Source organism: Fistularia commersonii, chromosome 12 (genome assembly GCF_037954325.1).
Source record: "Fistularia commersonii isolate RoL2024-O1a breed Wild chromosome 12, RoL_Fcom_v1.0, whole genome shotgun sequence".
NCBI classification, from domain to species: Eukaryota; Metazoa; Chordata; class Actinopteri; order Syngnathiformes; family Fistulariidae; genus Fistularia; species Fistularia commersonii.
The window spans coordinates 18,081,540-18,107,297 of NC_141295.1; the positions used below are offsets into that span (position 1 = coordinate 18,081,540).

At 44.0% G+C, this 25,758-nt stretch overlaps 3 protein-coding genes across 3 annotated transcripts; all 3 read right to left on the reverse strand.

Moving 5' to 3' along the window:
• Positions 1–2,947: 2,947 nt before the first annotated feature.
• npy2r (neuropeptide Y receptor Y2) lies at positions 2,948–4,045 on the reverse strand. Its single transcript, XM_086156187.1, has one exon. The coding sequence runs from the start codon at positions 4,043–4,045 to the stop codon at positions 2,948–2,950; it is 1,098 nt and encodes a 365-aa protein (XP_086012313.1).
• A 15,056-nt stretch (positions 4,046–19,101) lies between these two features.
• Positions 19,102–22,646, reverse strand: LOC147229034 (lecithin retinol acyltransferase). The gene is made up of 2 exons (XM_086156233.1): positions 22,159–22,646; positions 19,102–19,668 (listed from the first exon to the last, which is right to left on the reverse strand). Exons 1-2 carry the CDS (start codon positions 22,642–22,644, stop codon positions 19,513–19,515), a joined length of 642 nt encoding a protein of 213 aa, XP_086012359.1. The 5' UTR covers positions 22,645–22,646; the 3' UTR covers positions 19,102–19,512.
• Positions 22,647–23,011: 365 nt separating this feature from the next.
• Positions 23,012–25,758, reverse strand: lrata (lecithin retinol acyltransferase a). Its single transcript, XM_086156228.1, has 2 exons — positions 25,164–25,758; positions 23,012–23,473 (listed from the first exon to the last, which is right to left on the reverse strand). The coding sequence occupies exons 1-2, from the start codon at positions 25,692–25,694 to the stop codon at positions 23,321–23,323; spliced, it is 684 nt and encodes a 227-aa protein (XP_086012354.1). The 5' UTR covers positions 25,695–25,758; the 3' UTR covers positions 23,012–23,320.

Below are 25,758 nucleotides of genomic sequence, written 5' to 3' on the forward strand. Positions count from 1 at the left end.
TCATTATATTTTAACAAGGGTTCTACTGATAGCAATACTATTATTGTTTTTATTATTATTGCCATCATTATCATTATTATATTTTAATAGTGGTTCTACTGATAGCAATAATTACCATTATTAATTAACATACCACTAATTATTACTATCGTTGTTTTTATTATTATAATTATTTTCATTATTATGTTTCAGTGATGGTTCTACTGATAACAATCATTCTTGTAGTGTTGTTGCTGTTATTGTTATTAATATTATCACCATATTTTAACAATGGTTCTACTGATAGCAGTACTATTTTTGTTATTATTATTAAATCTTAATAATGATAATTCTTGTTATATATCATACTTATACTGCTGCTACTTCTAATTATTATTACTATTGTTGTTGTTTTTATTATCATTGTCATCGTTATCATTATTATATTCAATAATGGTTCTACTGATTGTAATAATTACCATTATTAATTAATACACTACTAATTATTACTATTGTTATTTTATTATTATCCTCATCATTGTCATTATTGTATTTCAATAACAGTTCGAAAGATTCAATAATTACAATTATTAATTATTATTCTTTTTGTCATAATAATTACTATTATATTTGGATACTGATATTGTTGTTGTTCTTTTTTATACACTATATACTACCTCCATTATTATTATTGTTGTTGTCATCATTATAATTAATATTATAATTATCAAAATAATAATAATTGCAAAAACGATCTTTGACCGATTGGGTTGCGATGTAACCAGGCTCCGACCAGCACTGTTTGGGTTATTCTTATTATTTTTCCAATTTTAAACCAATGTACTTTTTCATGATGACACAGAAGCAAAGTAATGAGGGGTGACGTTTCGCGGCGATGGATTTCTGAGAGCGGAAAAGAGGAGGAGGAGGTGGAAACATCTCAACAGGTGCTTCCACGCCGGCCGCCTCCTGCCTTGAAGCTACGAGGCGAAGGAGATCAGCGGCGTCTGCTCCTGCCAAGAACGCCGGCTCGGGGTTTGGCAGAAAAGCGAGGGAGAAAGAAACAAAATAAAGAAAAAAGTAAGGAAGGACGTGGAGGGAAGGAAGGGGGTCTTATCCTTGTTTCACAGCGACGGTTGGCACGGCGACGAAAAGCGGGGTTGCTGAGCGCGTGATAACGGGGAAGGGGACGGAAAGAAGTTCAGACAGGAAACGGAGGTTGTATTTTTATATTTAACACTGATGGTAAACAGCCCATCTTATTGAAAACACATGCACAATATTCACAGGCCGATGTCACTCCTGAGAGTTTGCAGGTTTTTTTTTTTGGTTTTTTTAATGTTTCTTTTGGAGGCAAATGTTCCTAAAACATACTAAAATACAGAATATCACATGTGAAGAGATTAGCATTATTTTGGGTGCACAATAGTAATAATATATTGAGACGACATGCAAAGTTGTGAGTCGCGCACAGGTTATCTCACAGCATCTCAGCTTCTTTTAGAATTCAAGAAAATGTTGATGTTTCCGCCGGACGTTCCTGTTCGTACGGCGCCGAGTCACCGCCGCCATCCAGCTCATATTTAGACGCAAATCAGCAAATGGAGTGAATATAGCTATTGTTAAATAATGCCTACTGGGGCTTTTTTTTTTCTGTTTTCTTAAGAGGTTTTGGTTCTGGATTAAACTGTTGGTGGATTAGTTTTTTTTTTTGTTTTTTTTTTTTAATGTATTTATTTCTTGTTTTCCACAGGCTGAGGATTTTTGCTGTATTTTCTCCCTTGGCTACCGTTGCAAAGGAGTCGCAGATGACGTTCCATCGCAGATCCCACTTTGGCAGCTGACCGTGCAGTTCAGAGGCAAGGATGCTTTTGTTTATTTTTTCCTCAAAAAAAGCCTCTCAGATGGAAACAAGTTTACTGTCATTGGAGAAAAACTGTGGATTGTAAAAAAAAAAAAAAAAAAAAAAAGGTCCAAAAACATGCAGGAGGTTCACTGGAGAGGGTGAAGAGCCAAAAAATGAATATTTGTATGTCCTTAAATGACGTAAATGAAAAAGCGACTGGTTGTTTGTCCCTAAATAATGTGTGAGAGGGTGAATTTTTTTTTTCCTTCCAACAAAAGCTGGTTGTCTCACTTTCCTGCAGGAAAAGCAGTGCAGAAAATGAATGAATGAATGGCTTGTTGTAGCGGCGCCTGCTGCTCTGTGCACACGATGCCAGAGGACGCTGGTGAGCTCACATTTACGCTCAGCGTATTTTAAACCACAGAGAGTCCGGACAAAAAGCAAACGCAGCAGCCGAGTGCCGCAATAACGACTTTCCATCAATTCCCCCACAGATATTGCTTTTTTAAAATAAAATTGTATTCAGAAAGTCGGCACGCCGGAGTGAAACATGGAGCTCATTTTCAACGACGGCGATGCAGAACCGGCTGATTCAGCCCGACGTTCACGCTCGACTCGGCGGCTCCAACCGCTTCGCACAGATGGCGCTTTAAAATAAGATGAGGCGTTCCGGCGCCGTTTCCCGTCCAACATTGATGATTGTACCGTGGATTATTTAACGGGCTCCTTCGCCGTCTCCCTTTCGAGAACTTTCCGTCGGGAATTCCGAAAGGACTTTAGAAATGTCCTCTTTTGTAGTCGACCCCACGTAGAGGTCGAGCCGACCAGCCGGACGCCTTCCGGTCGTCTTTCTTTTCTTTCTATCCCGAGCGGTCGAGGCGGAAGGCCGCCGCGTCCGGCTAGCTCGCTGTTCTACCCGGGAAAAGACGGCGTGTCCTCGCCGTCCGCGGCTCATCTTAAAGACCGCGATCCGAACCCGCTCTTCCTGAAAAGGGTCACGGTGACACAATCGTGTCGTGTTTCGGCGCCATCTTAATACCATCTGGCTGAAATTGGGTCACGTACGTGACGGAGCGTTCATTTTCTCCGCGATGCGCCGACTCAGATAAGCGTACGCGCCGCTCAGAGTTTGGTGGATTTGCGGTCGGCGCAGCTTCCGTCCTCGCTCGGCCTGTGTCTGGACCTCGAGCGTCTCGGCCTCAAACCGACGGGCCGCTCGCATTTACAGACGGATAAGAAGGCGGCTCGGTAGTTGTTGTTCATCCACCCGTACAGGATGGGATTGACGAAGGTGGAGCACATGGCGATGATGTGGAACACGGTGAAGAGCAGCTTGAAGTCCTTCATCTTCAAAACGCTGCTGTCGATGTCGATGGCCAGCTGGAAGGCGTGGAAGGGCAACCAGCTGACGGCGAACACCACCACCACGGTCAGCAGCATCTTGGTGGTCTTGGTCCTGCGCCGATGGCGCTCCAGGCGAGTGCCGGAAGAAGCCATGGTGCTCTTCAGCTTGTTCCAGATGCGGACGTAGGCGAAGGTGTTGATGGCCAGCGGGAGGCCGTACTGGAGCAGCAGCATGGACACGGTGTAGACGCTCCCGTTCATGCTGCTGCCGGGCCAGTTCTCCGTGCACACCTGCATGGACTCTCCGGGCGACAGATCGAAGGTGCCGTACTCCCTGAAGATGGCGAGCGGGCTGGCCAGCAGCACGCTGACCGCCCAGGTGACGGCGATGATCACGGCGCACATGTCTTTGGACATCTTGGTCTCCGTGTGGCGGACGATGCTGCGGTGGCGGTCCAGGGCGATGATGTTCAGGGTGATGGTGGACACGTGGACCGCCATGCCCTGGGCGCAGGGGAGCAGGAAGCACAACACCTGGCCGAACTTCCACTCGCCGTACAGCGTGTCCACGAGGGTGAAGGGCAAACACAGCGTGTTGACCAGGAGGTCGGCCACGGCCAGGTTGACGATGAAGAAGTTGGTCACGGTGCGGAGGTTTTTGAATTTGAACACCACGTAGATCACCAGGCAGTTTCCGATGACTCCGAAAAATATGATGGCGCTGTAGGCCAGGATGAGGACGACCCGCACCGCGATCAGCTTGGTGCTGTCCTCCAGGTTCAGGAAGTTCTCATCCATGGGCACGACGGAGGACGTGCAGCAGTTGGGCGATTTGGCTTCCGCCTCGGTCGTGTTCGGTTGATCTCCGGTATCCATGGCGACGCGGCCCCATATGACAATCTGTGAAAATACGGATACCTGAGCGATGAATATGCATTTTCCTACAAGGCCACTTTAATTTCCTGGGGTAGCGGTGGAACGGGCTGCGACGGTATTCTCTGGGTTCTTGACAGATTCCTCTATATTCAAGCAGACATGAAGCACTTAAAAGCAAACAAATTATTTGAAAGATGTAAAAGAGATACAGGCGGCAGGGACAACAAAGAACTGCAAAATTGGCCCTTTCAGCATCGAGCCAAGAATGTCCCCGGCCGGATCCCGACGGGAATTCGGTTCCAAGGCCCAAAAACATGCAGGTGGTTCATTGGAGAGCCGAAACCAGGGGTGTCAAACGTACGGCCCGCGGGCCGGTACCGGCCCACCGGGGGCCCTTGGGATAAATCTACAATTTGACCAAAAATCATGAACTACTTTTTCAAAATAAAAATGCCGTTCCTATATTGTCAGTTTTAGTCAGTGTTAAAATGGTCAATGGCGGAGATCTGCCTTTCAAAATAAACTGTAAAAATTGAAAAAAAAAAAAGAAACGACTCAAACGCGAGACACAGAAAAAGGGTGGGCTCTATACCAGGGGTGGCAAACTCAAATACGCAGCGCGCCAAAATTTAAAACTAGGATGATATCGCGGGCCAACATTGATATTTATTGAAAAAAAATCTTCCTCCAGATGTAACAATGACCCTTTTCATTCGGACCCAAACTGAATATGGAACAAGCAAAGCTTAATTCTCTACAACATTCTCTGCACACGTGCAAAATCAAAATTCTAATTAATCAACGGCATTCATTTCTCAAATAAAAATTAAATAAAACTTGTATGCCTCTTGATTTGCAGCCTTCGGAATAAAATTTCAACGACCTTTTTCCACAGGCTAATAATAAATGTAAGAATAAAATAACAATACTAAATCAATTAACTAATGATGATATCATTAAATGAACGTGAAACCATTCAAGCCCATATCTTGGAGTAGCAAGAAAAAGTGCGTAAAGAAAATGTTTATTATAGCTCAGTTTGCTAAAAAGCCTTTCTTTTCACCATTTTTCAGAGAGGTAGCACAGTGCTAGTATTAGCATAAGGTCGCTATGGCTACTGTCAACACAGGAGTAGGTATACAAATACACATGTAACATTTTGGGTTTTAATTCTTGGACAATTTGTTGTTTTTCTGGAAAGCTAACCTTAGCATACCGAGCTGGTGTCAAAATGCCGACATAGATTGTACTCTTCGACAACCGACGCTGCCTCATTACACAAAAGACCTACTGGTTTTTCTCCACGAAGCGCAAACACGTATCGGCCTTCCCATCTTTCTTGAAACAGCTTTCCATCCGCATCAACTTTCCTCTTCCTGGACATTTAGGGACCATTTGTATTTCTCAGTTCCGCTTGTTGAAATGGTATTTATGTGGCTACACTGCGATCTAATGGCGGGACGCCGTCACTTTACGGGTACCATGATCGGAATAAATTGCCAGAAATGTAGTTTATTTAATGCACGCATTTGACTTATTTATTTTAAGACAATCAGAGCTGTGAAGACGTTCTTGCAGGCCACAGAAAATGACATGGCGGCCCACATTTGGCCCGCAAGCCGGGAGTTGGACACTTGTTCGAATGCAAGCTCGTCTTTATGATTTGTGAATGAGCGAGTTGCCCGTCTCTAAACGTGAACCCGGCTCCTCGTCCAATGAGAGCCGGGATACTTTCGGATCACGAATGAATCAGTCAATAACAACAGCGTAACGTCTGAATGAAGCAGGCTTTGGCTCCAGATCTCGTCGCTTTATTTCCAACAACTCCTCCACATCACTCCTTCTACCTTCTCAAACGGTCCACGCTCACCCCGCCACGCTCCACCAATCACCCAACCGCATCCTAAATGACAAACCTGCAGTCCAGTGATGAGCGAAGAGCCGGAGAGCGAGCGGTCGACAGCCTGCAGCTTCTGCGACAATATCTTTAAGTGCAGCGAGATACTAGAAAACCCTCCGGACGCCAAACATCACTTTGACATTTGGTCCCAAAAACGAATCAGAAGATCTCAGAGGTCCTTCGAGCCCCGGCTGCAGATCATCCCACGTCTCCACGTCCCCCCAGACTCATTCCAGGTGTTCAAAATAACACCTATTCAGATTCAAAACAACTCTTTCTTTCTCCTCTTTCTGCACGGACATTGACTTTGGGATCGATTTTCTATTTTTCTTTGCTTTTTTTTTTTTTTCTTCCATCCCCTGCTGGATGCACCTGCTGCGAAGTATCTGAACTGTTTCGTGTGTGACCTATATTCATAGCTCACGTCAGAGAAGCTGCTCTCCAAAAGACGTCATTGGAGAGGAGTTCCAGGTGGATTCACTTTCTTTGACCTTCGTTGAACGTCTGCAGAAGCGTTCATATTTGCGTGGGTCGCTTTTTTTTCCCCCCCGAGCTCCGCGGTGGATTCGTATCGTAAAAAATAAAATAAAAGGTGCATCCACTCACCTCAACCCCGCGGAGATCCTCCTCGCTCCCCCCCCCCCCCGGTCCCCCCCCCCTCCTCCCGCCCCCAAAAGTGTCGTGATAAATCCGGAGGAGAGGATGAACGCGCCGCGCTCTTTGTCCACGGGGCGAGCGGACGCGCGCAAAGTCCCGGCGCGTTAACATCCGCCGGAGCGCGCAGGAGAGAGAGCCGCCTCCGGAGCGCATCACCTGGCCCGCAGATGGGCGGGGACGTGGAGGGTGAGGTTGGAGTCACGCAGAAAAAATCACGCATCTCTCGGATATCGACCGGCGGGGAGGCGCCTGCGCGTCTGCAGAACTTCAACAAGTCCTGCAGAGGTGCAATGCAAGATTTCGTCGTGTGCGCGACTGTTACTATGAGATAGAGGACCATCAGTCAGAAGGAACAGGCTGACAGATGATGTTAGACCGGAAACTCCACGGACCATGATGTTTGGAAGAATTCTGGTACTGTATGAGGAAGTCCTGAGTGGCAGAGATGGATGTTTGCCTGGTGCAGGACATGTATGCTGGCTGTGAGACTGATTATGTGTCACAGAAGTTCAAAGTAGAAGTGGGACTTCATGAAGGATCAGCTCAGAGCCCCTTGTTCAACGTGGTGGTGGACAGAATGACAAATAAGGCTTGACAGGAATCTCCATGGACCATGATGTTTAGAAGAATTGTGGTACTCTATGAGGAAGTCCGGAATGGCAAAGACGTATGTCAGACTGGTGCAAGACATGTATGCTAGCCGTGAGACTGGTTATGTGTGACAGAAATTCAAGGTAAAAGTCGGACTACATCGGGGATCAGCTCTTAGCCCCCTTTTCAAAGTGGTGATGGACAGAATGACAGACGATGTTTGACAGAAATCTCCATGGACCATGATGTTTAGAAGAACTATGGTACTGTATGAGGAGTCCGGACTGGCAGAGACGTATGTTAGACTGGTGCAGGACATGTATGCTAGCTATGAGACTGATTCTGTGTGACAGAAGTTCATGGTAGAAGTAGGACTACATCAGGGATCAGCTCTGAGACAGAATGATTGATGATGTTAGACAGGAATCTCCATGGACCATGATGTTTGCAGATGACATTGTGATCTATAGTGAGAGCAAGGAACAGGTGGAAGTAAAATCTTGAGAGGTGGAGGTATGCTCTGGAAAGGAGAGGAATGAAGGTTATTTGCAGCAAGACAGAATATGTGTGTGTGAATGAGAGAAACCCGGTGGAACAGTGAGGCTACTGGGAGTGGAGATCAAAAAGTTGGTGGATTTCAAGTACTTAGGGTCAAAAGTTCAGAGTGTGGGAGAGTGTGGAAAAGAGGTAAAGAAATGGCTTCAAACATGTGGGAATAGGTGGACAGGTGGGAATAGGTGATAGAGGACTATCAGCCAGAATGAAAGGAAAGGTGGACAGTTGTGAGACCTGCAGATGATCGTATGTGCTCTGAAGACAGTCGTGTTGAAGAGAAAAGACAGGAAGCAGAGGTGAACGTCACAGAGACATCACAGCACATGTTAGATATTTTAGACAGAAGGTCAGTAGAAGCCAGACTGATGGTTGGGTCTTGTACAGAACATATTGGTGGACGGATGCTGGAATTGGAGGTCCAGAGGAAGACCAAAGAGAAGATTTATGGTTGTAGTGACAAAGGATATGAAGTTAGTTGGTGTGAGAGAGGACGATCCATAGAATAGGGTTAGATGGAGAAGGTTGATTTCCCGTTGTGACCCCTGAAGGGAAAAGGCCAAAGGAAAAGAAGAATTTGTCACAGGGGTGCAGGACATGTATGACCAAGACAATGCTGGAATTGGAGCTGCCAGGCGGAAAGCCCAGAGTACAGTAGAGATACTTTATTGATCCCGAAGGAAATTAAGGTGTCTAGCAGCTTACACATAATACACATTGCACAGATTAAACCTATCGCACACATCTGCATACAGGAAAAAGAACAATAATAATCATGATGATGAAAATAATCGTACAGGGGTGGAAAAGTGTCCTGGCAAGGACACCTTGCAGTAATCCAAGTAGAATAAAATGTTCTTATAAGACTGTCCAGTGTAATGGAGGAGTCACTTAAGTGTGGTAGTTATCCAGAGGAAGACCAAAGAGAAGATTTATGGATGTAGTGAGATACAGAATATAGGGTTAGATAGAGAAGGTTTATTTACTGCGGTGACCCCTGAAGGCAAAGAAGAAGATGGTGCGTGATTTAAACATAAAGAACAATTGATCAGTCTGACCTCTCGCCGCTGCACGCTGGTCTGAAGCAGCTGCAAAAAGCCGAGCGCCGTTCTGCAGCCGTGTTACTCGCCGAAGTCGATCGGTGTCAGAAGAAAAAGGCAAAGCGATCCACAATGACAAAAAGATCAAATCAAAGTCTTCATTTGAAGATCGCCATCGAAGACGGAGCTTTTGCAACACCGACATTCCTCTCAGGAGATAAGCATCCACCCCATATTTATCTGCAGCGTGTCACTTATAGAGCTTTATCTGCAATAACACCTTACACTCAGACGTGTTTAACTCTATCTTCATCTCCTTTGTTTCCTTTTATGTCTGTCTTTTGTTTTTTAAATCATCCTTAACCTTCCCATTTTCCATCCGCCGAGAGAGACACGGGCGTACATTAGAAAAAGACGCCGAAAACGTTCTGCCGTTTGACAATAAAAAGGCTCTGACATTGATTCACTGGGTGTAACGTGAAATACAACAATGCGCGGTGCGCACAGAAAGGGACTGAGTCAATATATCAAGTGTGTGGATTTCTCGAGAGCGAGGCCTCCGGATCTGGAGGAGTTGTTCAGGCAACAAACATGAGCAAGTGTTTGTAGGAGTGCAGAACATCGAGCAAAATCATCAACAGCTGAGGGGAAGCTATAGTTGCCCTATTTTGGACAATGTAGAGTCTCCAGTGGACCTCCTGCAGGTGTTTGGACCGGTGAAGTGCAGTCAGGGGAGGCACGAGAGGCCGTGCCTCACTTGCCAATCTTGGAAAGAAAAAAATGTCAAATGAAAAAAGAATGAAAGGTTGTTTTTTTTCAGTGATTTTCCCTGTAAAGGTATTTTTCATTTAACTCCACCAGTTTTAGATTGTTTTTTTTTTTTGTCAAAATGGCTGGATTTGCACATTTACTGTTCAAACACTAAATACGTGCGGTGAGGCTGCCGACTGTTGAGCCTCAACAGAGATTGTGCGTTGCTAAGACCGTGTTGCTGTCTCTATCAAAATGTTTAAACATTCTTGTTTTATGAACTACATTTCCAGTTTGTCAACAACTGCATGAGTTACTAGTTTTTTGTGCCGAGCGATCATAAAGCAGCTGCTAAGAGACGCCAAGTGAGGCACGCAGTTCTCCTGCCTCACATTAGGGGGCGCTCGTGATTCCACGGATTCTTCTCGGCTGCAGAATACAGCAACCGCAAGCTGGAGTTCGCAAATAAAGCGATTTATTTTTTTCCTCTCCTCACTTTCAAAAGTGTACGCAAACTTCCAAACTCCAAACTTCGATAATCCACTCTAACTTCTATAATCAAGTTCTCGATGCTTTTGCTCAAGGATGGCGCACAGACTTCATTTATGAGTAAAGGTAAGACCATTATAATGTTTTAATATAAAATAAGCTTTTTTTGTGTGCTACAGTTTGTTTGAGTGAAGAACGCTATTAGATTTTAAACATAACCCATAAATAAGATACTCTGTAGGGATTGTAAATCTGATTGTGATGAAGTCAGTGCCTCACCAGTCATGGACCTCAACCTTGGGCTGAACCAGGAGAACCCTGAGGAACCCAAAACAGACACAGGGAGAACAATGGAGACTCCATAGAGGAAGGAACTTTGGGAATCCAAATCCTAGCTGTGGAGCTGAAGCGCCAACAGCTTCGGCATCCATGATTTGATTTCTCCGCGTGAAGACACTCGTGTGTTTGGCCCAAAGCGCGACGCAGATGGTGAAGTAATGAAAAAACACGGAGCCCTGAAAGCTCAGGATCCCCCCCGTTGGTTTTTAGGAGACAGAACAACCGTATTGATGGCTTCAATTTAACCCGGCCAACATCGTGAAATTGCTGCTCCTGCATGAAATCAATGTTCTGCAGTTTCCTCGCTCGGTGTAACCGACATCTCGGGTATGTTTCTCCGTCCTCACCCACGCCACGACCGCCTGGCTTCTGACGTCTCCAGATCAGCCGTTACCTCCTGGATCTTCAGCAGCTGGCCCGGACTTGCAGAACTTTGAAGGACTGCGAACCCGCCGCCCCGACATCTGCGCCCAAGGAACCCTTGTGGAAACTGGTGGTACCCTTTCCTGACATCATCGACTTACCAGTCTGGCCCCTAGGGGGCGCTAGAGAGCAACGACTGGTGACGTAACACAACACAAACTCAGTTTCTTCATCATTCGACACGGAGACCAACAAGAATTCGCCCTCTCGTTCACACGTCACATGGAGGAAACCGTTCACCCTCTTATCCAGGTGTCGTATGGAGGCATCCGACCATTAACTCTTTTATTGGCACATCATGTGAAGACAAGGAACCGTTCACATTGTCATTCAAACATCATACAGGGACACTATTCTCTTGCCATATAGATAAAAAATTAACCCTGTCATTCATGTCAGAGACAAACGGCCATTCTTTACTCATTCGCATATCCTATAGAGCAGGGGGCCACATGCTTTTTCAGCTTGTAAGCTACTTTAAAATGTCCAAGTCAAAATGGTCTACCTACAATAACAATGCAAAATATATATTTATTTATAAATATACTGACAATTCTTTATTCGTGTAATCTATGTTGATGTACCTTGCACAAGGCCTTGAAGTCATATTGCACAATACTATATTTTGTCACGACTGTACTCCGATGACATGCAGGGATGTATAGCGCGGACAGCAGCTACTGCTAGGCAGCTTCCAAATGATCATCGTGGTTGTTATGGACGGTCCGAAAATGCCGGGCCATATTTACCTTCTTTGGTATCTCGATGTGGACGGGATGGCAGATGAGGCAAAACAAACTTTGAAAATTCTTTTTCTTTTCCTTTGGGCTTTTCCTTTCAGGAGTCCGCTAGACCTCCTGCCTGGCAGCTCCACCTTCAGCAACCTTCTACCCAGATCTTCACCATGGTTTGGACATGAACAGAGGACAGAGTCATTACTTTGTCTCGGTCATACATGTCCTGCACCCCTGTGACAGATTCTTCTTTCCCTTTGGGCTTTTCCGTTCAGGGGTCTCCACAGCAAATTGACCTTCTCCATCTAACCCTATTCTCTGGATCCTCCTCTGTCACACCAACTAACTTCGTATTCTCTCTCCCACCGCCCATACATCTTCTCTTTGGTCTTCCTCTGGACCTCCAATTCCAACATCCGTCTACCAATAAATTCACTATCCCTCTTCTGTGCATGACCTGACCATCTCAATCTGGCTCTCCAAAACTGATGGACTCATTCCTGATCCTATCCATCTTCTTCCCTCCCAGAGAGGAACCTCAGCATCTCCATCTCTGCGACCTCCAGCTCTGCTTCCTGTCTTTTCGTCATAAATGCACTTCGTGGAAGTGGTAAGTTTTAGGCTTCTTACTTGGTCCACCTCCCGCACTCATTTTAGTACCCTTGTTAAAGGTTAAAATGAATAAATTGGAGGATAACTAGGCAACTCACTAGCTTGCTAGAGTTTTGCAACCGCTGTAAACTCATGCGCGGTGACCCATGTGTCAGGAAAGTTCAGATGTCCTTGGTGACGTCTGTTTTTTTAATACCCCGCCTTCTACCCGCACTACCTTTGCGATTGACTGGTAGATTGCGATCGACGTATCGGGCGCCCCGATCAAGAAACATACAACCTTTCACCCTCTCATGTCATACAGATTGGAATCCAACCAGGAAACTTCTCCTACAACAAAATTACAGTCCTTTTGATTTCCACTGCAAGTTGCATCTTTTAATTATTCTATATTTTCCTGTGGAATATAACCATTGATAATTCTTGCATCCTGGAATTTAAGTTTAATAGTAAATCACGCCGCATGGCCCCGTTTGATTTCCTTAATGTGATAGGTCTGCTTTTTCCTGCTTCTGAATCCAATGTCCGGCCATTACTCGTGCTTGCCTTCATAAATCTTGCAGATGGCACGGCTGTTTTTTTACGTGGGAGGCATTCAAAATACGCGTCTGCATGGGAAATAATATTTATCATTCTTAACCATATTTGGTGAATAAAGCAAAGAGCGCAGGAACCGGCTGAGATCCTGCAGGACCTTCAAGAGTGGAAGATTTCCTTTTCGAAACAGCAGCGTTTACCACCTGCTGTTTCCCGTTACATAAAACATCCCCGTACATGCATTCCGTCTCCGCGCTTGGCATTTTTTAATACTTTATTACCCACGCTCCTCATTCTAATTTCGCTTCAATGTTATTCATTCACCGCCGCGTAAAGTCACGGCAAAAATAATCTCAAGGCGCCCATCAAGGAGCGTGTCGAGGCAGCGCTCGCTAGAATTTTATTTACAGATTCAACCGATTCCCCCGATGGGTGAGGAAAACCTCTCCCATCTTCTTCTTCTTCTTCTTCTTCTCCCGTCAGCAAATCATCAGCCTCCATCTTCCTATAATAATGACAACGCCGATAGAATACAATAGAACTTTATTAATCGCGGAGAAAATTATTTTCCCGGACGGCTCCAAGGACGGAGCCGGCCTTCTCCATGAGCTTATTAAGTCTGTTACTGCCACAGCAGAGAAGATGACGCTGGACACCATCGCGTGATGAAACCATGAAGGTCCTCCATGATCTGCAGCGTGGCTCTGCAGACGTTGAAAGGAAGAACAGGCGGCTCTGAGCTTTCTTATATATGACATCTGCATTTTTTGTCCAGTCTAGTTTATTGTCTATATCGGGTGTGAGCAACTAGGCTAACTAGGTGTCATGTAAATTGAACAAATATTTACATTTTTGGCATTTTATTTCAACTTTAACATCATTAATGATTATATAAATGTATTGACATTATTTTGTATGTAATCATCCATGCAGAATTAAACAGAAAGGGGAAAAAAATTAGTTTCTAAATTCAATATTGATTGAAAATACTTATTAAAATATTCAAAGAAAATAATTTAGCGCTGGCTAAAAAAGTAAAACGGGCCTGATGTGGCCCGCGGGCCGTAAAATGCAAAGTTGTGCTCGATATGGACGCCCAAAAGGTGGTGATTAGAAATCATCATTGAAATGTGGCAGATTTTTGACGAAATCTTCTTGTCTTGGCATCTGGACTTGAGTTTCTTCACTTGAAGACGTTTCATCTTCACTTCTAATGCCCTTAGAAGAGCTTCAGTTCATGTGATCCAACTGCTTTCTCTTTAACTTTTCACTTCCCAGTCCAGCTAATCCCTCAAAACTTGCTCTTTTGTCCCAAACGAACGACATCCCCATTAGCATAAAAACCCCATTTGTAGAAGAAAGTGAAGAAAGTCAAGCTCAGACAAGAAGATTTCGACAAATGTGGCCGTGGATAAAACTAACGAGAATATCGGAAATAATAAGCTGCCTCGGCTCTGGAGGCAGATGCGCCTGCAGGGCCGGAGGACGGAGGAGAGAAATGAGAAAGCGCATAAACGAGTATTTGTTTAAAATGTATTTCGTTTTAGTTTGTTCATTTTTAAAATATCATTTTAATCTTGAAGATCATGGCGATCTTGTAGCATCTAACTAAAATGTGTTCAAATATTACTGTCGACTGCAGCGCCAGTAAGAGGTTAATTGGATTCCTGCTGGTGAATTATTATTATTATTTTTTTTTTATAAATACAAGGACTCAAATTAACTATTTTGCTTAAAAGTAACATTTTTTTATTTTAGAGTTCAAAATGTTTTGTCATGTACAGAAATGTAATTTTTTTTTTTCTCAGCATTTTTTCATTGATTTAAAAATAATGCAGCAGAAATGTATTTAATATAAAGCATAAAGGCAAAAAAAAAAAAAACATGTTTGATGCCGTGTTAATTCATTTTAAAATTTAAAAAAAGGGTTGTGTGGCTCCTGGTGTTTTCTTTACAGTCAGGAAACAAGTCCAAGTGGCTCTTTGAGTGCTAAAGGTTGCCGACCCCTAGTCTATACAATGAGTTGATGAATGGAAGAATCAGTGTTTAAATGCCGATATAACTCCATTTCAAACTTAAAAGGGTCAAAATAATTTTAAGGAACCCTCTTTTCTGAAGGTGTGGAACTTGATCCGCGTCCCGATCACTTTGGACGAATTAGGAAATTAGGGAATATCTTCATGACTATAACTAGCGGTCAGTTTTTGCAAATATAAGTATTTTCAAAATGTCTTTTTCCGTGTTCACGACACGAGCAACACCGCGGATTAGATCGATATCAAGCTATCACTCTTGATATCTACCGAAAAAAAGGGATTCAAACACATCCAGTTCGTTGCCACGTTAATCTCAACACGCCTGTTAGCTTGTTGCTAATTTTACGAATCGGCTTTACGCCGTTTTATGACAACAACTCAACAATAAACCCGCCGATGCGGCTGAAAGGCGTGAAGCTGATATAAATCTTCCAAGAAACAAAACTGCTGCGAAATACTTTGTTCGAAGTCGTCACAACGCGGACAATTGACAGCGAAACGTTTCTTCGAAGGCGATACGGCATTGAAAATAAAAGAGAAGAAATATAAATATAAGAGAAGAAAGGAGGTGTTGAGTCATGATGGATTTATAAAAGAGAAAAACATTCAGAGCAGCATAAGAGAAGGATTGTTTTGAATGCATGTGGATGAATGTGAAAAATAATATCGCACCGGACGGATCAGAAAAATGGAGATCCGAACGAGAGGAGACTTTTGTTTAATTTAGTTTCAAATAAGCTGAATAAGCTGAAAGCTGAACTCTCACCCGACGACGGCTCCCTTCGGACCCTTTTCCCGCCGTATTCTCAACGCAGACGATACCGAGAGCTCCCCGGAGAGAAGCCGTCACTTTTTATACAAATCAAGCAATTCGGGTTTAATTTGTATATTTGAAAGTAACACGGCAGCCTGACGGCTCCATCCCGGCAGTTTCATTTTCCGCAGGACTGCATTTCCGCGAGTCTCCAGGCGGATACGCCGGATCGTGTTTCCTCCCCGCCGGCGATTAGAACCGAACCGAACCTTTTTCGTGGGAATTAAAATAAGAATGAGAGAGAGTTTCAAGTGAGAAACGTGCGAGATTGTTATCGTTCTTTGCGTCACAAACAACTAGCGTGGCGCTTTCTCGATACGTACACATGTATAATCATCCAGGCCGCCTCAGTCACCGCGCGGCGGCTAATTAGCGCCCGCTAAAAATACCATTTTGGATAAACGCAACGCGGCTCTTTATCTCACCACCTATTAGATAAACATTAAAATGACAAATCGTCCCGAAAACGTCTTTTATCAGGTTTCTCATTTCACGCTCGCCTCATTTGGGGCAGGAAGAGAAATCATTGTCGTATAAATTATATGAAGCCGCTCATGCGCTAGCCGAGGAGCAATATCCACCGCGGCGGTAGCGGCGAGGCGGCGAGGCGGGAGCGACCGATTATCGATCCCCCAGCTATTCTCCCGCCGTATCCACAACAACATAAGCATCGCTAAATACCTGCAGGACTCCCCGCGGAGCGAGTCCGAAGAGTGCGGCGGCGCATTTGTCATTCTGCACGACAAAGGCATTGATATGCGCGGCTGCACGGAGCCCACATGTCAGGGATACTTAATCAAACCTTATTAGATGAAATTATTGACCAAATGTCACGTGTTCTCTGCAGACCTTCCTCCACCCGGGAGTAAATGTCAGTAATGGCTCCTCGTGTTTTGTTTTGTTTTTTTCTCCCCAAAATGCAGCATTTTCTCGGTGAGCTCATTTATTCAAGCTTGTGTTGCACCGGAGGTCGCGGGGAGGAGGCCGGAGCGACCCGGCTATCATTAGCCGACGCGGGATTCACCCCGAACCGGGGCCACATGCAGACATGCAACCATTAAAACCCTCATTTAGACTTCCTGTTTGCTTCATTTTTTTTCCTTCTTGTATATCCTGCATATAATCTTTTGTACAGGCGTCCTTTGTGTGCACCTTTTTCTGTGTGACAATTAAATTTGCCCGCTCCCGGATCAATGACGTCCATCTTATCTTTTCTTATCCTGTATAGCCGTCCGACCGTTTACGAGTGCATCCGCCTGTGTGGATGATTCAGGGTCTCCGACGAACCTCCACGAACGTGGAGAACATGGAGACTCCACACTCCCGTGGGAATCCAACCGGCGACTTCCTCGAGGTGAGCCGGACGCGCTAACCGCTGCGCCGCCGCGCAGATGCTAAGCTCATATTTCTCCCGCTACCTTATTAAATATGTAAAGCCTCAGAGCTAAACTGTGTCAAGCTGTGACAGCCTGCATTTTCATTTGGCCGTTTCATTTCGCGTGTGGATCCTGGGGTTGAAATAAAGATCAACACGCAGCCAAAAAAACGCCTGACAGTGCACAGTAAACATTATTAAAATACTTTGTCGCATTTTATAGCATCTGTCATCTCCACGTTATTGAACGTCCTCGGCTTGAGGTCGCATCCGTGGCTTTAACGAAGTTAGGCTCCGGTTTCTCGGGGAACATTTGTACGACGCTGACACTTAAATGATTTGCGCTCTTAATTGCGGTCCTGTCAGAAACAAATGGGATGTTAAAACTGCAACATCATATAAAGTATATTTAAGCGCATATATGCACATGCATTGATGCATTTCTTTGTCCCGCTGCAGGCGTGATGAACACAATAAGGGTGATCCACGATGCCGTGTGAGGATAAGGGTATGAAAATAAGATTTCCTGGATGTAAATCCTGGCCGAGAGTCACAGGAGATCAATTTTAAAGCGTGGCGTGGGGAGTTGTGAAGCCCGCCGCTCCTCAAAATAAGCAAAAAGAGCGCCTATATTTCACAGAACTGAGCCCGTGAGCGGCGTCCCATCACAAAAGGCTCTCTTAAATCAATAGAGCGCGGCCCCTTTTGCAGGTTCACCGCCTCAATATATCGGCGGAGAACCTGCATCGCTCAGGTTCAAGGCGTAAGTTAATTGAAACAGCGTGATTGGTGACTTTTTGAGTCCGACCATCCGCCGCGCGCACGTTGTATTTCAGTTTGATGGAAGAAATCCCGTCACGGGTCTGATTTACGCAAGTCAAGGGCAAGGACGTTCTGATTGGTCCATACGGCTTTATGTGTTGACGTTGTGGCTCAGCTCAGGGAAAGTTTCTTACCTTTTTCGATGTGTGCCGGAAAGACTTGGGTCGTAGTTTTCTGAGCGCAATTTTAGCTTCAGGACCGACGCCGATGCGAACCTGGACGATTCTTCACTCCAATCTATTGGATTTAAGTTGTATTAAAATCAGCGCTTTATCGTAAGCGCCCCTGAGGATGAATCCGCATTACTTCCTGGATGTCATATTGGACGATTATGTGGAGATGACTGTCTATACTGTTTATATATTATCACATTTTTTACCTACCTATTACATACATATGCATGTATACCGCTCAAAAAAATAAAGGGAACACTTGAACAACACAATGTAACTCCAAGTCAATCACACTTGTGTGAAATCATAGTGTCCACTCAGGAAGCAACACAGATTCATTTTGACTTCTTTTAAGGACATTACATCAAAGTTGGATCAGCCTGGAGTTTGTTTTTACACTTTAATTTGGAGTGTGATTCCTAATCCAGACCTCCATGGGTTGATACAATTGATTTCCATGGATCATTTTTGTGTGATTTTGTTGTCAGCACATTCAACTGTGTAAAGAGCAAAGTATTTCATAAGAATATTTCATTCATTTAGATCTAGGATGTGTTTTTTAAGTGTTCCCTTTATTTTTTTGAGCAGTGTATATCATTAGCACTGTTATTCTAATTTCTTCTATTTTTGAAAACTTCTCTTGCGCTTCTGTGTGCGGTTGAAAGTTCCCCGCCGTGGGATGAATATTCTCTTCTAGTCTTTATTTTCTTGAATATCGAAGTGACGCTTGTTTTTTAAACCCATCCGGAAATTTTCACCCTCTGTTGAATGTACCATAAATCTGCCTGAGAAATGAGAAACTGAAGACCTGCAGACTTTTCTAGTCGTCAGTGTGTGTGTTTGACCCGAAAACACTAACCACCGAATTAGATATGATGTATAAAGTACACCAACAATTTGGATCTGCGTGCACTTTATACTCATAGTTTAATGGTTAACAGTGCACTTTACTGTTAATTTTATTATTATTTTATTAATTCCACATCACCGTGGGATTGTGAGAAATTTCCAATTCCTCCGTTTGTCCGGTACATGCGGAGAAATCGTCAATAAAGCTGATTTTGAATGACGTGTGAATGGTTGTACGTCTCTATATGAGGCCCTCTGATTGGTGGAGCCTCTCGGCCAATGACGGCAGGGATGAGCTTCGCCTTGACCCCGCGACCCTTCGTGCGGGATAAGCGGTTCAGATCATGAATTTATGAATGAATAAACATTTTTAAGTGACTAAACCTACCGCGCGTGCATCTCCGTGACAAAAGTACTTCACTTTGGCTTTCAGGAGCGTCGTATATTTGATGGAATGGATTACAACCCTTTTCATTTTTCAGTACATAAATATCAAAACTGTCCTCCGTCCACGCCGTCCTTGACTCCGCCGCAGAACTCTGACATGCATAAAACTTATAACGGAATATAAAATATGTAGCACGTCGCCCAGGAGGTCAGTCTCCTCTCTTTAATATCTATTTCCGAGCCTCGTGCCGTGTTTCCATCGCCGATCCGTGAGCCGCTCCGGTTAAACAAGATAAATGTCCGCTAGCGGCGCCCGCTTCCGGCGCGGCGTGCTTAAACGAGAGGTGGAAATTCAGGGAGCCTGGAATGAGCCCATCTTGAGGAACATCACGCCGCCATCCAGATGGTGAAGGAGACGAGAAGGGTCGGCAGGACCGTCAGCGGCGTCACGCAGCCCAGGTACAGCGCAGCTCCAACGCCGCACAGCGCCGTCAAATAGGCGCTGATCCGGCTGCAGACGATCTTCCGTACCGTCGTGCAAAACTGCAAGAAAGAGCGATTTTGAGATGGAGTGATTTTGCAGAAGGCCGGAGGACGAGATTTGGGATTTGACACTAGATGGAGCTGCTCGCCTCCTGGATTAGTGAGGGGGCTTCTCGACAGCAAGGCGTTGTCAGGGGTTACGCGCCCTCATAGGACCTTCTAGATCAGGGGCGTCAAACTTGTTTTGGTCCGCGGGCCACATACCGCCTAATTTGATGTCAAATTTTTCACTTATTGTAGTGTGAAGGAGAACTGGGAAATGATAAAAATCTTTATTGTAATGGATTGTTCCTTTAAAATATACATGCCGAACTACCTGAAATTCAAGAAGAGAAGTAAATGTAATTTCAACGACAATATGCCTCACTTCTGTCTTCTCACTTCTCCGTGCATTTTGTTGTATTTTGGCACCATGGCGAACCAACAAATAACAAGTGGTCAATTTTTCTTGGAAAACCCTAGGCTCCATGTCCACTTTTCTTTTTTTTTTTGACAACGCCATCTTGCTGACGAGGGTGTCGGGTCCAACGGAAAAGCAGGTACATTTCTAACAAAATTTAATGATTTATTTTAAATCAATTATTTATATTTATTTTTGATTTTTAATGAGAATTAATATTCATGATTATTTTAAATTATTTATTTAACGTTTATGTAAGTTCTGAATCACAGAGTGTCGTGCCATGTTGCTAACACTGATTAAAACCTAGCAGTGCAGCCCCAGCAGACAATATAGGAACTGTATTTTTTAATTTTACAAAGTATTTCATGAATTTGATGTATTTTTTCAAATTGCAGATTTATTCCACGGGCTGGATCGGATCCCACGGAGGGCCGGTACCGGCCCGCGGGCCGTACGTTTGACACTCCTGATCTAGATCAATGTGATTTATGCCGGGTTGCACGCAAGCGGTTCGGTAATCTGTTTTTCACGTGAGGATAACGGACACGTGGAAACCGATCTTAAATCCTTAGGGTTTTGCACGTGACCTTTTTAACACCGAAGTCAGAGGGGGAGCGAAAAGTTCACCGGCGGGAAATGACGATAATCAAGGATTAACCAAAACCCCACAATTCATGTGAGCGATAAACCGTGATCCAAGACATATTTCAAACGATTTCCTCTTTTATGCAAAGCGAACATGAAAGTTGACGGCTCGATTCCCAGTTCCTCCAGCCTGCAAACCCAGGGGCCCTCAGGCAAGGCAGCCCGATCTGCTTCGGGCCCTTGCAGGGCAGCTCGGTGTGGAAGTGGGTGAATGTGATCCAGCGTGAAGCCGCCGCTGAACCGCAACGGGTGAATGTTTGTAAATGAGGCCTTGGGCCTTCAAAGCAGCTACTCATTGACTTTCATTGAAATGGAAATTTCCCTGAAAATAAGCAAAAACATTAAAAAAACAGAAGATAAAAAAGGAATAATTTAAAATACGATGAAGTAGAGTCCAAAAACGCGACAATATTAATGGCGAGAATGATATAAAAATCTTTAACATAGGCAAAGCGGTCCACAAGTAATAGATGATTAAGAATTAACTAACTATAATGTATTAAATTTCTAAATAACTTAAAATCATTTATTTATTTATCATTATAATAGCTTTAATATCTATATCATGAATATGAATTACATATGAATTATTTTATGTATTATACAATATGTTCTTACTTTGACATAATCAAGTACCAAATAAAAAAAATGCATCTAAAGTCACAATCATTATATATATATATATGGATATATATATATATATATATATATATATATATATATATATATATATATATATATATATATATATATAATGTTATGGTGATATTTGATTTTATATATTTTTTTATACATAATATATAGTGATATATTACTATAATATATACTATAATATGTATATATATATATATTATAGTAATATAGTATTATATAGTATATATATATTATATATTAATATAAAGTATTATAGTAATAATATATATATATTATAGTAATATATCGGTATATTATATATATGTATATATATACATATATATAATATACCAATATTCGTATCGGTATATTATATATATGTATAAATATATATATATATGTGTATATATATATATATATATAAAATATACCGATATTTGTAAAATATCATATATTAATATATCATATATTAATGCTATGAAAATATATGTAAAAATTACATATGATGTATAATAATTTATACGATATGAAAATGGGATATATTATTATAATACTAATTATTAAATATTAAATAAATGAATAAAAAATCTAACATAATTCATTTAAATACCGAGGGAGAAAATTATGAAAAAATTAAGAGGAAAAATATTTTCAATTAATTTGAAATAATAATAATTTTCAACTCTATGATGTTTCAGATATCTAGTCCCCTTCCGATGGAGTAAACAGCAGAAGGAGGCCCATGTTGGAGCAGTTTGGAGGCCCCGGGGTGGTCGGCGGCCCCCCCGGAGTATCCGTGATGCTTCTACCTGGTACGTCTGGTAGCTGATGGCCATCCCGTATCTGCAGTGCATGACATAGTGTTCACAGTTGTACCAAAGCAAACTGTAGGTGAAAGATCCCAGCATCTTCTCCGCCCTCCTGGCCACCTCGTCCCCGTCCAGCGGGGGCCGGTTGCACACCTTATCCATCCGGTTGACCAGAATCTCCGACCCGTAGGCGAAGTCCACCAGCGAGTCCACCCTCACGCTGGCCACCTTGGTGATGACCCCCAGCAGGAGGCGGTTATTGGTCACCATCTTGGCGATGGCCGATTTGTTCTTGGACAGCACGGGCAGGATGTCCGGGATGAAGTGAGCCACGCGGCCGTCGCCCAGGTAGATACCGAAGTGGGTGAATAAAGTCCTGGGGACTTCGAGGAGATCCCCGCGTTTGTAGAGCGAGAGGTCGTATTTGGAGTTTTCCTCCGCTTTGGAGGCGCCGAAGAAGAAGTTGAGTAGCTGGTAGAAGAACATGATGGCGGTGCGCGGCGCCGCTTCGCACGCCGGGGGGTTTTATTCGCGTCGGGACTGGGAGGAGCTCGGTTCGGCCTCTGGGATTAGATTATTGGTCAATATCGGAGTATTAATTTTACAGAAAACAAAGGAGATTTGCCATCATGACTTTGGATTTTGCAATCCGGGCCTTATTGCGGGTGTATTAAGGTCAAGGGTTCCTCATTAAGGAGGCCGACTTGGCAACGAGTCCAACTCCCCCCGTTATTGAGCCATCAAATAAACGGCTTATGTTTAATGCCGGCAACCAGAAAGACGTTTTTTTTTTTTTAATTGGATCTCATCATTAGTCAGCACTTTTGCACACAGAGCCATTTTGCGACACGTGAAAAGTAAAAATAGAATGTTTATTAGACATTTGTCGTATTTACAGCTTTACATGACACAGTGCATAACTACAATATATCCGCTTTACATACGTGACATCAGTTGTCGTGGCGAGGTCACTTAAAATGAAAATAAAGAATCGCAAACGGGGGATTTACTTAACGACCCCACGGTGAACTACGAATACGTGGACGGTTTCAGGATCTTCTACGACAGAGGAAAGGCTCGTACATCCCATAATTCACAAGGCAGAGTGCGGAAGAAAACCCCCCGCGGAGGCACAGTTCACTTGGGCTCCCGGTGAGTCGGCTCAGCCGGCCATCCACAGGGTGAAGGGGACGAGGACCGTGGGTAATGTAGTCCAGGACGCCAGGCCAAAACACACGATGGAGATCATCCCCAGCAGGCCGGAGGCGAGGACGCTGCGCTCATCTCGGATGATTGATTTGAGGCACTTGCAGAACTACGGGGAAGGGGATATTCATGTTAATGCACATTTTTTTAAATGTGTCATAATCAAATACTAGTAGCAGCATGAATGCTCTTTGCTAACTGCTTTAGTTAGCATCGGGACATCCCGACAAAATGAAGAAAACTCAATATTTATTGGAGATAGAAATGCGCGGCTCGTTCTGAGCCACGGTATCTCAAACATCTGGACCGGAGGTGGACAAACACGGGGTTGCGTGGAGGCTCCGTGTTCTCCCCGTGTCTGCATGGGGTTCCTCCGGGTTCCTCCAAACCAGGATAATTCACCAGGACCTGAATTATCCGGACGTGTGAATGAGAGGGTGAATGGTTGAATGTCTCAATATGACACGTGAATGAATGAGTGAACTGTCGTATGACTCCCTGTGTGAATGAATGCATGCATGTTTCTGTATGACATGTGAATGAATGAGTGAATGTTTTCTGTCTCTATATGATGTGCGAATGAATGATGTAAACCTCTGTATGACATGCGAATGAATGAATGAATGAATGAGTGAATGCTTCTGTATGATGTGTACATGAATGAGTGAATTTTTTATGTCTCTATATTGTGTGTAAATGAATGTTGTACAGCACGTATGACATGTGAATGAATGAATGAATGAATGAATGACTATTTGCATGCCACTATGGGACATATGAATGAGTGAGTGGTTGTACGCCTCTCTATGATGAGTATATGAAGGAATGAAGGAATGGTTTTATGTCAATTTTACATATGAATGAATGGGTGAATAACTGTTTGCCTCTATGATTATGCGAATGAATGAATGAATGAATGAATGAATGAATGAATGAATGAATTTTTTGTCAAGCTTACATATGAAGGAATGGATGAATGGCTGTATGCCTCTCTAGGATGAATGAATGAATGAATGAATGAATGAGTGACTGTTTTATGTCAATTTTACATATGAATCAATGGCTGTATGCCTCTCTATGATGAGTGAATGAATGATTGTTTTTTTGTCAATTTTACATATGAATGAATGAGTGAATGGCTGTATGCGTGAATGGTTGGATGTCAATTTGACAGATGAATGAGTGAATGGTTTGGTGGCCCAGTGATCAGGGTGAACCCGAGCTGTGATCAACCCTAGAATCCCCGTGAAATTACACAGTGCGGTGTCGAGAATGAATGAATGAATGAATGAATGAATGGCAGCTCGGATCGGCTCCACCCCCGACCCCTACATGACCCAGAGTGAAGGATAATAAACAGATTTTTTTTTCTTATAATACGTCTAGAAAATGAATGACTGAATGAATGAAGGTCAATTGTATAAAAAATATAATTGAACTCTAATTATATCTCGCCAGAGAAAAGCTAATTAAAGTGACGTTTACCATCATAATTAATGTTATGGCCAATTTTACAACTTTATCAGTGATAGTATAAATGGACCCAATTAAATCTCACGGTTAGAGTGACTTTTCACAGCAAACTTCAGACGGATAAACGAATAATTTATCGTCATCTTGGGATTTTAAAAGTTTGGAACCACTTCCAGTCCAGGTCCAGGACTCCATCCTGGTTCCTTGTGACAAGGTCGCGCCTCTTCAAAGGAGTTTATAAGAAAGTGCCCAAAGGAGAGAGGGGGAGGGAAGGTGTGTGTGGGGGGATTTGCGGGATGTGCGTTTCGCCCCGTTGCCATGGTTACCTGCTCCGTCTGCCTGCTCGCCGCGGCCCCGTATCTGCAGTGGGTCACGAAGTGCTCGCAGTTGTTCCAGAGGAGGCTGTACGGGATGGATCCGATCAGCTCCTCGGCTCTCCTGGCCACGTCCTCACCGGGAAACGCCCGTGTCTTCACGGCGTGGTCCATGCGGTTCACCAGCACGCCGGATCCGTACGCGAAATCCTCCAGGGTGTCGACGCGCACCGCCGCGCACCTGGAGACGCAACCCAGGATCAGCCGCTTGTTGGTGATGACGGTGCCGATCAGGCTGCGGTCGCTCGTCAGGACGGGCAGGATGTCCGGGATCAGGTGTGCGACCTTGTTGTCCCCCAGGTAGATGCCGAAGTGGGTGAAGAGGGTCCTGGGGACCTCCAGGAGGTCCCCCCTGCGGAGGGGCGGCGTGCGTCCCCGCGGCGGTGCGGCGCGCTCCTCCGCGCCACGCCGGCCGGCGGGGAAGATCTTGAAATTGGAGAGCAAGGAGAGCTTCTCCACCAGGAAGGTCAACAGGTGCAGCATCGTGACGCACACACACACACACAAACACTCACACACACACACTCTCACACACTCTGCAGCAGAA